The sequence below is a fragment of the Artibeus jamaicensis genome, unplaced genomic scaffold, assembly GCF_021234435.1.
Source record: "Artibeus jamaicensis isolate MK-2021 breed Jamaican fruit bat unplaced genomic scaffold, CSHL_Jam_final contig_477, whole genome shotgun sequence".
NCBI classification, from domain to species: Eukaryota; Metazoa; Chordata; class Mammalia; order Chiroptera; family Phyllostomidae; genus Artibeus; species Artibeus jamaicensis.
This window is the reverse complement of record NW_026521854.1, coordinates 8860992-8873010: the sequence shown is the minus strand read 5'-3', so window position 1 is coordinate 8873010 and position 12019 is coordinate 8860992. Positions and strand designations below refer to the sequence as shown.

The 12019-nt window shown below is 49.3% G+C and overlaps 1 protein-coding gene across 1 annotated transcript; it reads right to left on the bottom strand.

Annotated features, from left to right (window-relative positions):
- Positions 1–791: 791 nt before the first annotated feature.
- Positions 792–3841, bottom strand: LOC119061891 (olfactory receptor 10T2-like). Its single transcript, XM_053668057.1, has 2 exons — positions 3815–3841; positions 792–1745 (listed from the first exon to the last, which is right to left on the bottom strand). The coding sequence occupies exons 1-2, from the start codon at positions 3839–3841 to the stop codon at positions 792–794; spliced, it is 981 nt and encodes a 326-aa protein (XP_053524032.1).
- Positions 3842–12019: the final 8178 nt, after the last annotated feature.

Genomic DNA, 12019 nt, shown 5'->3' with positions numbered 1-12019 from the left:
AATGGCCAATTCACAGTAACGGGAAGTAGATTAGCAGTTACCAGAGACTGGGAGGAGGGGAAATGGGGAGTCGTTCCGGAATGGGCACAGAGTTTCGGTTTAAGATGGGAAAAAGTTTGGGAAAGCAGACCATAGCGATGGTTGCCCAAGATTGTGAATGTAATTAATGCCACTGAATGGTACACTAAACAAATTTTGTTTTACATATATATTATCACAATAAAAAAGTTAAATTCCCCCTTCCCCCCCCCACCCCCATCACGCAACAAAGAAACGTAGGATCCGAAGGGAGGAGAGGCAGAGGACGGTCGTGAGAACAACAGCAGTCCAGTGCGCAATCCCGCAGGAAACAGTGAAGGCAGCCTTGGGTGGGTGGCAAACAGCGCCCCTCCAAAAAACAGTGGGGGAAGCTCCGAATACGACTAAATAAAGGGCTGCGGGCCCCGGTACCAGTCCCTGCTCGCTGCTGCCTGCTGCCTGCTGCCTGCATCGCCACGCTCCACGCCTGTCAAGGTGGGGCCGGGTCGTTGGCGCCCTCCACTGGCAACTCCCCTGCGCTGCGGACCGTGTTGCGTTCCGCCCCCACAAAGCCGGGGGGTCCAGAAGAGAGGAAGAGGAAGCCTTGACCGAGTGCGAGCTGGGTCCCGGGAACTGCTCGTTCATTGCCGCGTGAAACAGGGCGTTCTGTTTAAGGGTCTGGGAGTGGCCCCTCTTTTCCAGGTGAGCAAACTGAGTGGCGGGCGCGGGCGCACGGTCACGGGAGAGCCAGAGCCGGACTGCAGAGCCAGCGTTTACTTGGAAACCCCACGGCCTCGCGCCAGCGCCCTCCTCAGAGCCACCCTCACCTCCTTGTTGCGCAGAGTGTACACCACGGGGTTCAGCAGCGGCGTCACCACCGTGTAGAAGACGGCCACCAGGCGGTCCTGGTCAGGGTTTCCTTCGGACTCCGGCCGCAGGTAGATGATGGAGGCGCAGCCAAAGTGCACAGCGACCACCGTGATGTGGGCCGCGCAGGTGGAGAAGGCCCTGTGGCGGCCGGCGGCCGAGCGGATCCTCAGGATGGCAGCCGCGATGAGGGCGTAGGAGAGGAGGATGAGGAGGAAGGAGACCAGCACCACGAGCACGCTGAGGAAGAAGATGGCCAGAGCCGTGCCCGCACCGGCCGCGCAGCTGCGCTTCAGCACCGGGGCGATGTCGCAGAAGAAGTGCTCCACGCGGCTGCTGCTGCAGAAGGGCGAGGAGAAGATCATGCTGGTCTCGATCAAGGCCACCGAGAGCCCCCCACAGAAAACCAGGGCTCCCAGGCACAGACAGACTGCGGGCCTCATGATCACCGAGTAACGCAGAGGGTGGCAGATGGCTATGTAGCGGTCGTAACCCATCAGGGTCAGGAGGAAACAGTGGCTGCAGCCCAGGCCCAGGAAGAAGAACATCTGCGCCCGGCAGCCCGCAATGGAGATGGCCTGGCTCTCCATGAGCAGGCCGGCCAGCATGTTAGGGATGGTGACCAGCGTGTAGCAGGTCTCGGAGAGGGACAGCGCAGCCAGGAAGCGGTACATGGGTGTGTGAAGGGTCCGATCCACATGGATAATGGTGATGATGGTGACATTGCCGCCGAGGGTGACCAGGTACATGAGGAAGAACAACGTGAAGAGGGTGGTCTTCAGGCCTGGGAGGTTGGAGAAACCCACCAGCACAAACTCCGTCACCAGCCAGGTAGCATTTTCCCACTGCTTTTTAGGAGTCTGAGAAGAAAAGACAGGGTAAATGCAATAGAGCAAATGACTGAGGGCCGCCCTGGCAGCTGGGACTGGCAGGGTGAGAGAATCATCCTTGTTTTACAAAGAAGAAAAGAGAGACTCAGAAATGATGTCGCTTGTTTTCCTAATACCAGCCAGCTAGCAAGTGTCTCCTCAATAACAAGAAATCCTAGATATGGAGGCAACCTGAGTGCCCATCAGCGGCTGAGTGGGCAGTGGAGACGTGGTGATGTACACAGCGGGGTATTTATTCAGTCATGAGAAAGACCGAAACCCCTCCATGTGCATGGATGGACCTTAAGGGGTGACTTAAGGGGTCCTCTAAGACACAGGGGGCAAACACAAGGCCTGTGGGTCGAATCTGGTCCTCCACCTTGTTTTACAGAGCCCAGGAGCACTGAGCCCTCGCTTAACTGTGTAATTACATTTACACAGTCTTAAATAGCATTCAGCCTTTGAAGGCAACCATGAGGCTGATGGGGCAAAATGAGTTTGACGCCCCAGCTCTCAGTGAAACAAGTCAGACAAAAAAAGACAAATACCTTATGATCTCACTTGTATGTGGAATCTGAAAGAGTTAAACTCGTAAAAAACAGTAAAGAAGAAGAGAGATGCTTACAGGTACAAACTTGCAACCAGTAGATAAGTAAGTCCTAGAGATCTAATACACTGTAGAGTGAATGGAGACAACAATACTGTGTTATAACTATCAAACTTGCTAAAAGACCAGATCTTAATTATTCCCACCACACATACACAAAGACATATAATTCTGCGACAGGACAGAGGAGCTAATTACTGCTACAGTGGCAACTGTATTACAACATATAAATGTGTCAAATTAACATGTTGTACACCTTAAACTTCAACAATGCTATATGTCAAATACATTTCAATTCTTAAAAAAGAAAAGAAAATTACACGAGCCTATAAGGAATAGGCATTTGGAGTAGGGAGAGATGGTGAGCATATTATTGCTTTAATATGAGTCCCCTAGAAGCATATCCTGAGGAAAGGATTCAAGAGCAAATAGTTTTTCTGGGACACCACCCCCCAAAACGCAGGTAGGGGAGTGGAGAAGGGAGACAGACAACAGAAGGTACTTTGTCAAGAAAATCGTCATCGTGGGCAACAAGAATTTAACCCTGGCGTGTTTATCCGTGAATCCTGCATTTGTCATTGTTTGAGAGTTTCTACCAGGAGACAGTAATCTCCCAGCACTTCCAATTTCCACATGTACAGGGAATTCAAGGAAATAATAAAAGCCAAGGGGATGTGAGCCAAGAATTTATAGTGTCTGCTACAGTGCAAGAACCCGAGAAAGGCAAAGCTTCTAACGTCATTTTCGAAATTCACTTAAATTTTACCAGAACTTAATTTTTTTATACTTTGAGGATGCAGTGGCGTAAAGATGAAGGCCACCTTCAACCCTACAGCTTTGTTTATCTCTTCTGATCTCAAAAAGAAATTTCAACAACTTCGTGGGCCCCCTAAATAGTATTGGGGGCCCCAGGCTCTATGCCAATGGACTTACCTCTATTCATTAAATGGGAAGTAACCCTGAAATGCCCAACCATTTTAACTCAAATGATGAGACTTCAGTGGGAATCCTGAACTGTCATCGTTGATTCCTCTATCTCGGGGGGGAAAAATCCATCTTAGAATGTTTTTGAGAGTATTTGTACTCATTTGGAACATGGGGCGCTGTTTGAAGGGAACCGGTCCTAATGCAATCTTTCCCCGCTTATCAAGAGTTCATTGGTTCAGAGATAAACGTAGCTCAGCTCAGAGATCCTCCAACAAAACAGTCCCGGTTTATCCGCCATCTAGTGGCACTTGGGGTGATCTGCAAGTCAGTGATCCTCTCAGGAAGAGGGAAAAAAATGAATAAACAGCTCTGACACTAAAAATGCTCATCCACGGCAAGAGAGCTGAAGAAATGGATCATTTAAATGTTTTGGAAGTTTCCTGCAAGTTCAATTCTGGGAAAGCAAATTTTAAATTTTAGCTCTAAATATATAGGAGAAAACAACAAAAATGTGGTTGGCCAACACCCTGGCCAGCGTGGCTCGGTTGGGCATTATCCCGTAAACTGAAAGGTCGCCGGTTCAATTCCCAGTCAGGGCACATGCCTGGGTTGTGGGTTCAATCCCCAGTTAGGGCATGTGTAAGAGGCAACTAACTGATACTTCCCACATCGATGTTTCTCTCCCTCTTTTTCCACCCCTTCCTCTCTCTCTCTAGAATCAATAAAGGATTTTTTTTAAGTGCTTGTGAAAGCAGAAAGTCAGCATTGGTGCTGCCTGTCACCCTCAGAACCAATCAGTTCAACAGGGACTGAATCCATACGGACGCTGTATTCAGATGCCAGCAAAGATGGCAGGTGTGTGCCATACAAACCATCTTACCATCTCATCTTTTCCTTATGGAAAAGAAAAGGTAGGTAAGGGGTTTGGAGAAAAGGTTAATTAGATAAGAGGTGCAGTCCGGTGCAATTTTCCTAGTATTTCATCTGCTGAGCAACAGCTCTTTACCTGCCTCTCGGAAGACATTCCCTCCCTGGAGCCCAGTAGCTCCGGGCAGCTCACGGGGGCCCCTGGGGCACAAAGGTCGAATGGCTGGTCACCCCACTGGAGTCATGCAGGCCGGAGTTCCGGCTCCCGGAACAGCTGCTTTTCACAAGCGTGAATCACTTAAGCCTCTCAACTGTAACCACAGCTAAAATCTTTAACCCTTTTTTAAATTTTTTAATTTATTTTCTTTTTAGAGACAGGGAAGGGAGGGGGAGAGGGAGAGAAAGATCGACTGGTTGCCTCCTGCACACTCGCAACTAGGGACCAAGCCCACACCCAGGCATGTGCCCTGAGGTGTGCAGGCCTACACTCTATCCGAGGAGCACACCGGCCAGGGCTAAAATCTTTGACTCCTGAGTCCCCTACCACTTGCTCCAGAGACATTCTGGTTACAAAGATAAGACCTGGCCAGGTGGCTCAGCTGGTTGTACATCAAAAAGTTGGGGGTTGGCTTCCCTGTCAGAGCACATACCCAGGCTGCTGGTTTGATCCTGTGGGGGTGCCTGTGGGAGGCAGCCAATGTCTCTCTCTTTCCCTCCCTTCCTCTCTCCAAAAAAAATCAATAAACAGCCCTGGCTGGTGTAGCTCAGTGGTTGAGTGCGGGTCTGGGAATCAAACAACCATGGTTCAATTCCCAGTCAGGGCACAGGCCTAGGTTGCAGGCCAGTTCCCAGCAGGGGACACACGAGAGGCAACCATACACTAATATTTCTCTTCCTCTCTCTTTCCCTTTCCCTCTAAAGGTAAATTTAAAAAATCTTTTAAAAAATTGATGAACATATCCTGGGGTAAGAATTTTTTTCAAAAAACTGAATGTGAAAAAAAGAAAAGATGAGACAAGTCAGGACCATCAAAGAACTTAACAGAAGCGAATGGGCGATGAGGAGGGATGCCTGTTCTTTTCAGGAAGAAAGGAAAGCCAGTCGGCAGGAAGCAGGCAGCCGTGTTGCTCCAGCACAGCGTGCACACCGTTTCTGTACAAGCTCTGTCTTAACTGCTCGATTCTGCCGTCTCGGAGTGACGGCAGCCACAGATGCATATAAGCAAGTGTCACGGCTGTGTTTCAATAAAGCTGTATTTACAGAAACAGGCAGCGGAGCAGTTTGGCCCTCAGAGTGCAGTTTGCCAACTGCTGACCTAGCACAGTAAACCTAAAAGAACAGGCGCTGTAGGAAAACCCCCAGTGAGACCCTCCGAAGGGTTTGCTATGAAAAACACAAGAAAAGCCTGACTTGAAAGCTTCGGAAACTAAAGCAAAATGAAAGTCCGGAAACAGGGATCTCAGCCTCCACTTAGGAAATCCAGATCTGAGAAAGAGCATCCGGGGCAGAGATGCCCAGAGTGTACATCTGAGTGGGGCCCTTTTATCAGAGAGAACTTCAGAGCCCTTATAGAAAGAGAATAATAGGAACTCGATGACCTAGAAGACTTCACAGAGAAAAAAGTATTCAGGCACAACTATCAAAAAACACAGTTTCTGAATATCTTGAAACATTGTTAATGCATGAATAGGTGAAACAAAAATCGACACTTTTTTTTCCTTCTCTCTCTTCCCCTCTTCCTCTCTCTAAAAATCAATCAATAGAAATATATTAAATGTATATATAAATAATTTCTGAATATCATGAAACTCAGTTAAATTGAAACAAACTTACAGGCAAACTGCAAACTAGAAAAGGCTGTGATCCTAAAAAGTGTTTAGTAACTCTGACAAATATTAAGAAACAAAAACTTCCAGTTCTAAATCAGTCCCGGGGATGTAATGTACAGCATGGTATCTGTAGTTAACAATACTGCACTGTACATTTTAAAGTTGCTGAGAGAGCCCTGGCTGGTGTAGCTCAGTGGATTGAGCTCGGGCCTGTGAACCAAAAGATTGTGGGTCAATTCCCAGTCAGGGCACGCGCCTGGGTTGCAGGCCAGTTCCCAGTGGGGGACACACGAGAGGCAACCACATATTGATGTTTCTCTCCTTCTCTCTTTCCTTTCCCCTCTAAAGATAAATGAATAAAATCTTTTTTTAAAAAGTTTAAATAAAAAAGAAGAAGAAAATGAACATCCAGGTCCCCTCCCAAAATTTGTGAAATTCAAATGAAGGCTCATATACCATATGACTGAGTATTTAAAATTAACAAACAGTTAAATGAAATATGTTCTAACTCCTCCCATTGAGAAGCATATCTTCATAGTGACCTGGAAATGGCTCACAGGGACAAGTCAGACCTTCTTGGGCGTCTTAAAGACGCCCTCAGCGTGGGAGGCGGTTCTACCACAGTTACCCAGCCTCTCCCCACAGGCCTCCACGGACTCCCTGACACAAGTTCCACAACAAAGAGCAGAAATTCCCAGCTCAAAACGGCCCTTCTGTGATCTGAGTTCTGGAATCAGACTGGCCTACATTTGAATGTTGGTGTCTTCCCTTATAGGGGGCAGTATGACCCTGGGCAGCTGGTTTTGCCCCATGAGCCTTATGTGTGAAAGTGGAGATTGCCCTGGCCAGGTGGCTCAGTTGGTTAGAGCATGGGCTGCATACACCAAAAGGTTGCAGGTTTGGGGGCACCCGCCAAACCGGTGGGGGCACATGCAGCTGATCGATCTCTCTCTCTCTCTCCCCACCCTCCCTCCCTTTCTCTCTCTCTAAAATCAATAAAAATATCCTCAGATGTGAAGACTGATCCCATGAGCTCACCAATAATAGTTCATACGATTCCCTGAACAGTGCTACAAACCCTTTGGTCTCAGACTCCTTGCAAGGAGAAACGGGATTGTTCTTGGCTGTGCACTGCTGGGGAAGTGATGGGATGCTCACGTTCTCACCATTGCGGTACGAAGCCAGGGTGCAGAGCCAGGAGTCTGTCTCTGGAAGCAGTGCTCTAAGGGGCAGCAGGCTCACCTTTCGTTCTACACACACCCATTGAGCATCTGTTCTGTGCTGGGTGCCGCTCTGGGCACTGAGGACACAGCAGGGAACTAAACAGGCAGAGATCCCAGCCTTGGAGGAGCAGAACGTTCTAGAGAACATAAGCAACGAACATGATAATGAAACTATGTAAGTGCTACAGAGAACTTAATCTGAGGAGTGCTGCAATTTTGCACAGGATGGTCAGGAAAGGGCTCGTTGGGGGTTAATGTGCAGTCGCCCGGGAATTTCTTGTCTCCCCTCCCTCATTTTCAGATCTCACCGCTAGGGCTGGGGATGGGCCCAGGTGGCTCCTCCAGACAGGCAAAGGCCTGAATTCACACTCAAAAGAAATGAGCAAATCAGTCAAGGGAAGAGTGTCCTAGGTAGAAGCAACAGCCGGAGCAAAGGCCCAGAGACGGAGCTGTGCGGGGAACAGGAACAGCAGGAGAAAGAGAGGGACGGACAGAGTAAGTGCGAGGCAGGAAGGCAAGGGTGGAAAGTGACCAGAGCTTGTTTCGCAGGGCCTTGTGGGTCACAGGGAGAACTTCGGCTTCTCCACCGAGTGAGTGGGAGCCGTGGAGGACTCAGAGCAGAGGAGGGGCGTGACCCAACTCAGGTGTGCCCAGGTGCCTGCCCTCTGGCCATGAGGGAGAACAGAGTTCAGGGAACATGGGTGGGGAGGATGGGAGCTGGAGCAGGGTGGGGACCACAGGGGTGGTGAGAGACGGCCAATCACGGACAGATCGTGCAGGTGGAGCCCAGTGAATTCCCTGACAGGCTAAGTTGTGGGTGTGAGAGAAAGAGCAGGGCGTGGACGCTGGAATGCTGCATCAGGAGGGCGGGTGTGACCCAGCCAGCAGGAGTCAGAGGGGCTCACCCTTCAGCTCAGGGAATGCCAGGGGCAGACACACACCCAGCGTGGTGGCTCACCCTCACCACAGAGGTGGCACCTGTGCCAGCCCCCTGCAGCCACCCCAGAAACAAGGAAGAAGAGGGACTTCCCGAATGGGGCTGGCATTTAACCCTACGATATCTGAGAAGCCGTGACTTTGAGTTTGCCTCAAGGCGTCCAAATTGTGACAGGTCAGCGTACCTGGACAAAAGGAAGTCAAGTTACAGACTAGAAAGTTCCTCATTTTCATACCTAGAACCTGTGAAAATTGCCCCTACGGAGAGATCCCCAGGCTAGCCGCTTGCTTGGTGGGAGAGTAAGCGGGAGCCAGTGGGTGCTGAGCTCAGGGGCGGGCCAATGCCACCCCCACAGTGAGGGTGAGGAACAAGGAACGCGTGGGGTTACGGTCTGGAGTCTCTTCTTTCCCTGTTTCTTCTCATCAGGAAGCACCCCTCCCTCAGAAGCAGAAGCGCCTTCCCACTGCCTTTGATTCCTTGCCGCTGAATGACTCTGTGTGGGTATGTGTGCATGTGTTCATGCCTATCAAGCTCCAGGGCACATGCGTGCATGTGTGCGCCTGCTGCTTGCAGGGCACGTCTGTGTGCACTTGGTACCCGGTGTGCTCAGACCACACATAAGCTGGGGGTGGGCTTGGGGTAGCTTCCCCAGCCTAGCAAAGACCCCAGTTACATACTCACCATGGCCAAGGTTGTTGCCTGCCTGCATCGCTCACTGCTCGCCACCTGAGAGAGGAGGGGCTGAGGACCTGGGTCCTTTTATATAGGGGGTCCCTGGAGCTGCTGTCCCAGGGGCCCCCCAGCCACTAACAAGCCCCCCAGGACTCAAGCCGGTAACACCCTGAGGGTTTTTTCCCTCCTGGAAACTGGAGACCCCAGGGTCTGCTTCCCGAGCCCCCAGGCTCTCATGGTGAAAAATAAGAAAAGACTAATTATGATGTATTTTTGTGAGTGGCTGTCACAAATGCACTCCTCACTCTTTCAGTGCTCCTCCATCAGTGCCCGCTGCATGCTGGGCAAGGCTGCAACCCCAGGCAAATGCATCCCATCCTGCCCTCAAGGCGGCGAAGAAGAAGTGGATCACTTGATGCTGTTATAGGAATGTTGCCCCGCTTAACTTCTCAGGGTGGCCACAGCCCCTCCATCCCTCTCTCTGCTGTCCCCAGAATTCACTGGTTGCTAAGTCTTCTCTACTCTTCCTCCTCAATTTCCCCATCCCCTCAGTGCACCCTAACTCAAGCTGCAACACTCTGCCCTGTTGCAAAATCTCACAGTATCGCCTTCATCTAGTCTGTCCTCTGCACCAGCCACCAGAACAAGGGCTCTGGCTGTGCCGGAGCCTCCCATGGCTCTTTGCTGCCCTCAGAGTTAAGTTTAAAATTCCCCATCTTCACATGTATGATTCTTGTGATCTGGCCCGTGGTAACTGCTCCAGTTCCAAATCCAGCCATCGTTTCATGCAAACCAACACACATCCATGTGTTAAATTAACAAGTAAGGAAGGGAGGCATAACCACAGCCATTCCAAATTGCTGACCCTTCTTGTGAGATTTCCGTGCTGGTCACACCAGTTTGCCCCTCCCCTCCTCTGAGCCCGCTGGCAAATTCCTGGTGCCCCTGAAAGACACATCTCCAGCATAAGAAAGATCTACACACATCTTTCTCCGCTCATCCACTGACTGACATTAGGTCGTTTGCACATTTCGGCTAATGTGCATCATGCGGCCATGAGCACAGGAGTTCTAGCTGAGAAATTTAACCTCATTAATTAAATGTCACGACTGGACATGAGTACAGTCTCATGACTTTGCAAACTCCCACTGTAATCCAATGCCTGCCATATCTTGGGTTCTCCCAGAAGCAGAAGCAAGGATGTGAGCATAAGTAGGTTTATTTTGGAGGTGATCCCAGAAAATACTAGCAGGGGAGTGATGGGAAAAGAAGCTAATAGAGCTGGTGTCACCAGGCAACTCCCCATGTGGCAGCCGGGGTCCGTTCCATTGGAACCCTCTGGGAAGCAGCATGGGATATTTGTTAGTTGCTTCCACAGAATTCCTGCTTCTGCAAACCTAATTGCCCCTCAGGTTCCCCCATCCCCAGTTCCAGGGCACAGACTGATTGCTTTAAGAAATCAGTGCTTCCCATACCCTGTCGTCATGGTGACCGAGTAGAGCAGCAGTGCTGAAAAGCAATGCCCACCACCAACACCATGGGACAGGTGGCCATGCCTGGAGACACTTTTGGTTGTCGCAGTGGAGGAGCATCTAGTGCGTGGAGACCAGGGATGTCATTAAACATCCTACAATGCACAGGCGGACCCCCTCTAGCACAGGATGATCAGGCCCCAAATGTCAGTAGTGCCGACACTGCGAAACCCTCAGTAAGAGGATGGGCGCACAATCCAATCGGAGCCAATACAAAATTGACCCCAAGATTAGAATCTTCTTAGTGCCCTGTCAAGTGCAATGTACACCTACTTTGCAACAGCCAGAAGGCTAGAGCCCTGCCGGTCGGAAGAGAAGTTGGGCTGGGTACCACCTGGAGCCAGAGGACAGCGCTGATGCTCAGAGAAAAATCTGTGGAGATGAAGAGAAAGACAGCCCTCATTTGAGTCACTACATCAAATCTCTCCCGAAACTGGTCCTTTTCAGTTACATAAGCTAATGAATTTTATTTTTTATCTTTTTAATATATTTTATTGATTATACCATTAAAGTTGTCCCATTTCCCCCCTTCATTCCCCTCCACCCTGCACACCCCTCCCCCAACATGCCCCCCCTTTAGTTTATGTCCATGTGTCACAAGTTCTTTAGATTCTATATTTCCCATACTATTCTTGCCCTCCCCCCTGTCTATTTTCTACCTACCATCTATGCTACTTAGTCTCTGTACCTTCTCCCCCCTTCTCCTCCTCCCACTCTCCTGTTGCTACCCCTCCATGTGATCTCCATTTCTGTGGCTCTGCTCCTGTTCTAGCTGTCTGCTTAGTTTGCTTTGTTTTAGGTGTGGTTGTTAATAACTACGAGTTTGCTGTCCTTTCACTGTTCATCTTTTTTATCTTCTTTTTCTTAGATAAGTCCTTTTAACATTTCACATAATAAGGGCTTGGTGATGATGAACTCCTTGAATTTGACCTTATCTGAGAAGTACTTTATCTGTCCTTCCATTCTAAATGAAAGCTTTGCTGGATAGAGCAATCTTGGATGTAGGTCTTTGGATTTCATGACTTGGAATACTTCTTTCCAGCCCCTTCTTGCCTGTAAGGTCTCTTTTGAGAAATCTGCAGACAGTCTGATGGGAACTCCTTTGTAGGTAGGTGACTGTCCCCTTATCTCTTGCTGCGTCTAAGATTCTCTCCCTCATTTTAATCTTGGCTAATGTAATGATGATGTGCCTTGGTGTGTTACTTTTTGGGACCAACTTCTTTGAGACTCTCTGAGCTTCCTGGATTTCCTGGAAGTCTATTTCCTTTGCCAGATTGGGGAAGTTCTCCTTTATTATTTGTTCACGTAACTTTTCTACTTGTTGCCCTTCCTCTTCCCCTTCTGGTATCCCTATAATTCAGATGTTGGAGCGTTTAAAGATGTCCTGGAGGTTCCTAAGCCTCTCCTCATTTTTTTGAATTCTTGTTTCTTCATCCTTTTTTGTTTGGTCATTTTTTTCCTCCTTCTGGTCTACCCCTTTGATTTGAGTCCCAGTTTCCTTTCCATCACTATTGGTTTCCTGTGCATTTCCCTTCATTTCAATTAGTTTCGCCTTCATCTGTTCCTCTAATTTGTGACTAAAATCAACCAGTTCTGTGAGCATCCTGATCACCAGTGTTTTGAACTGTGCATCTGATAGGTTGGCTATCTCTTGGTCACTTAGAAGTATTG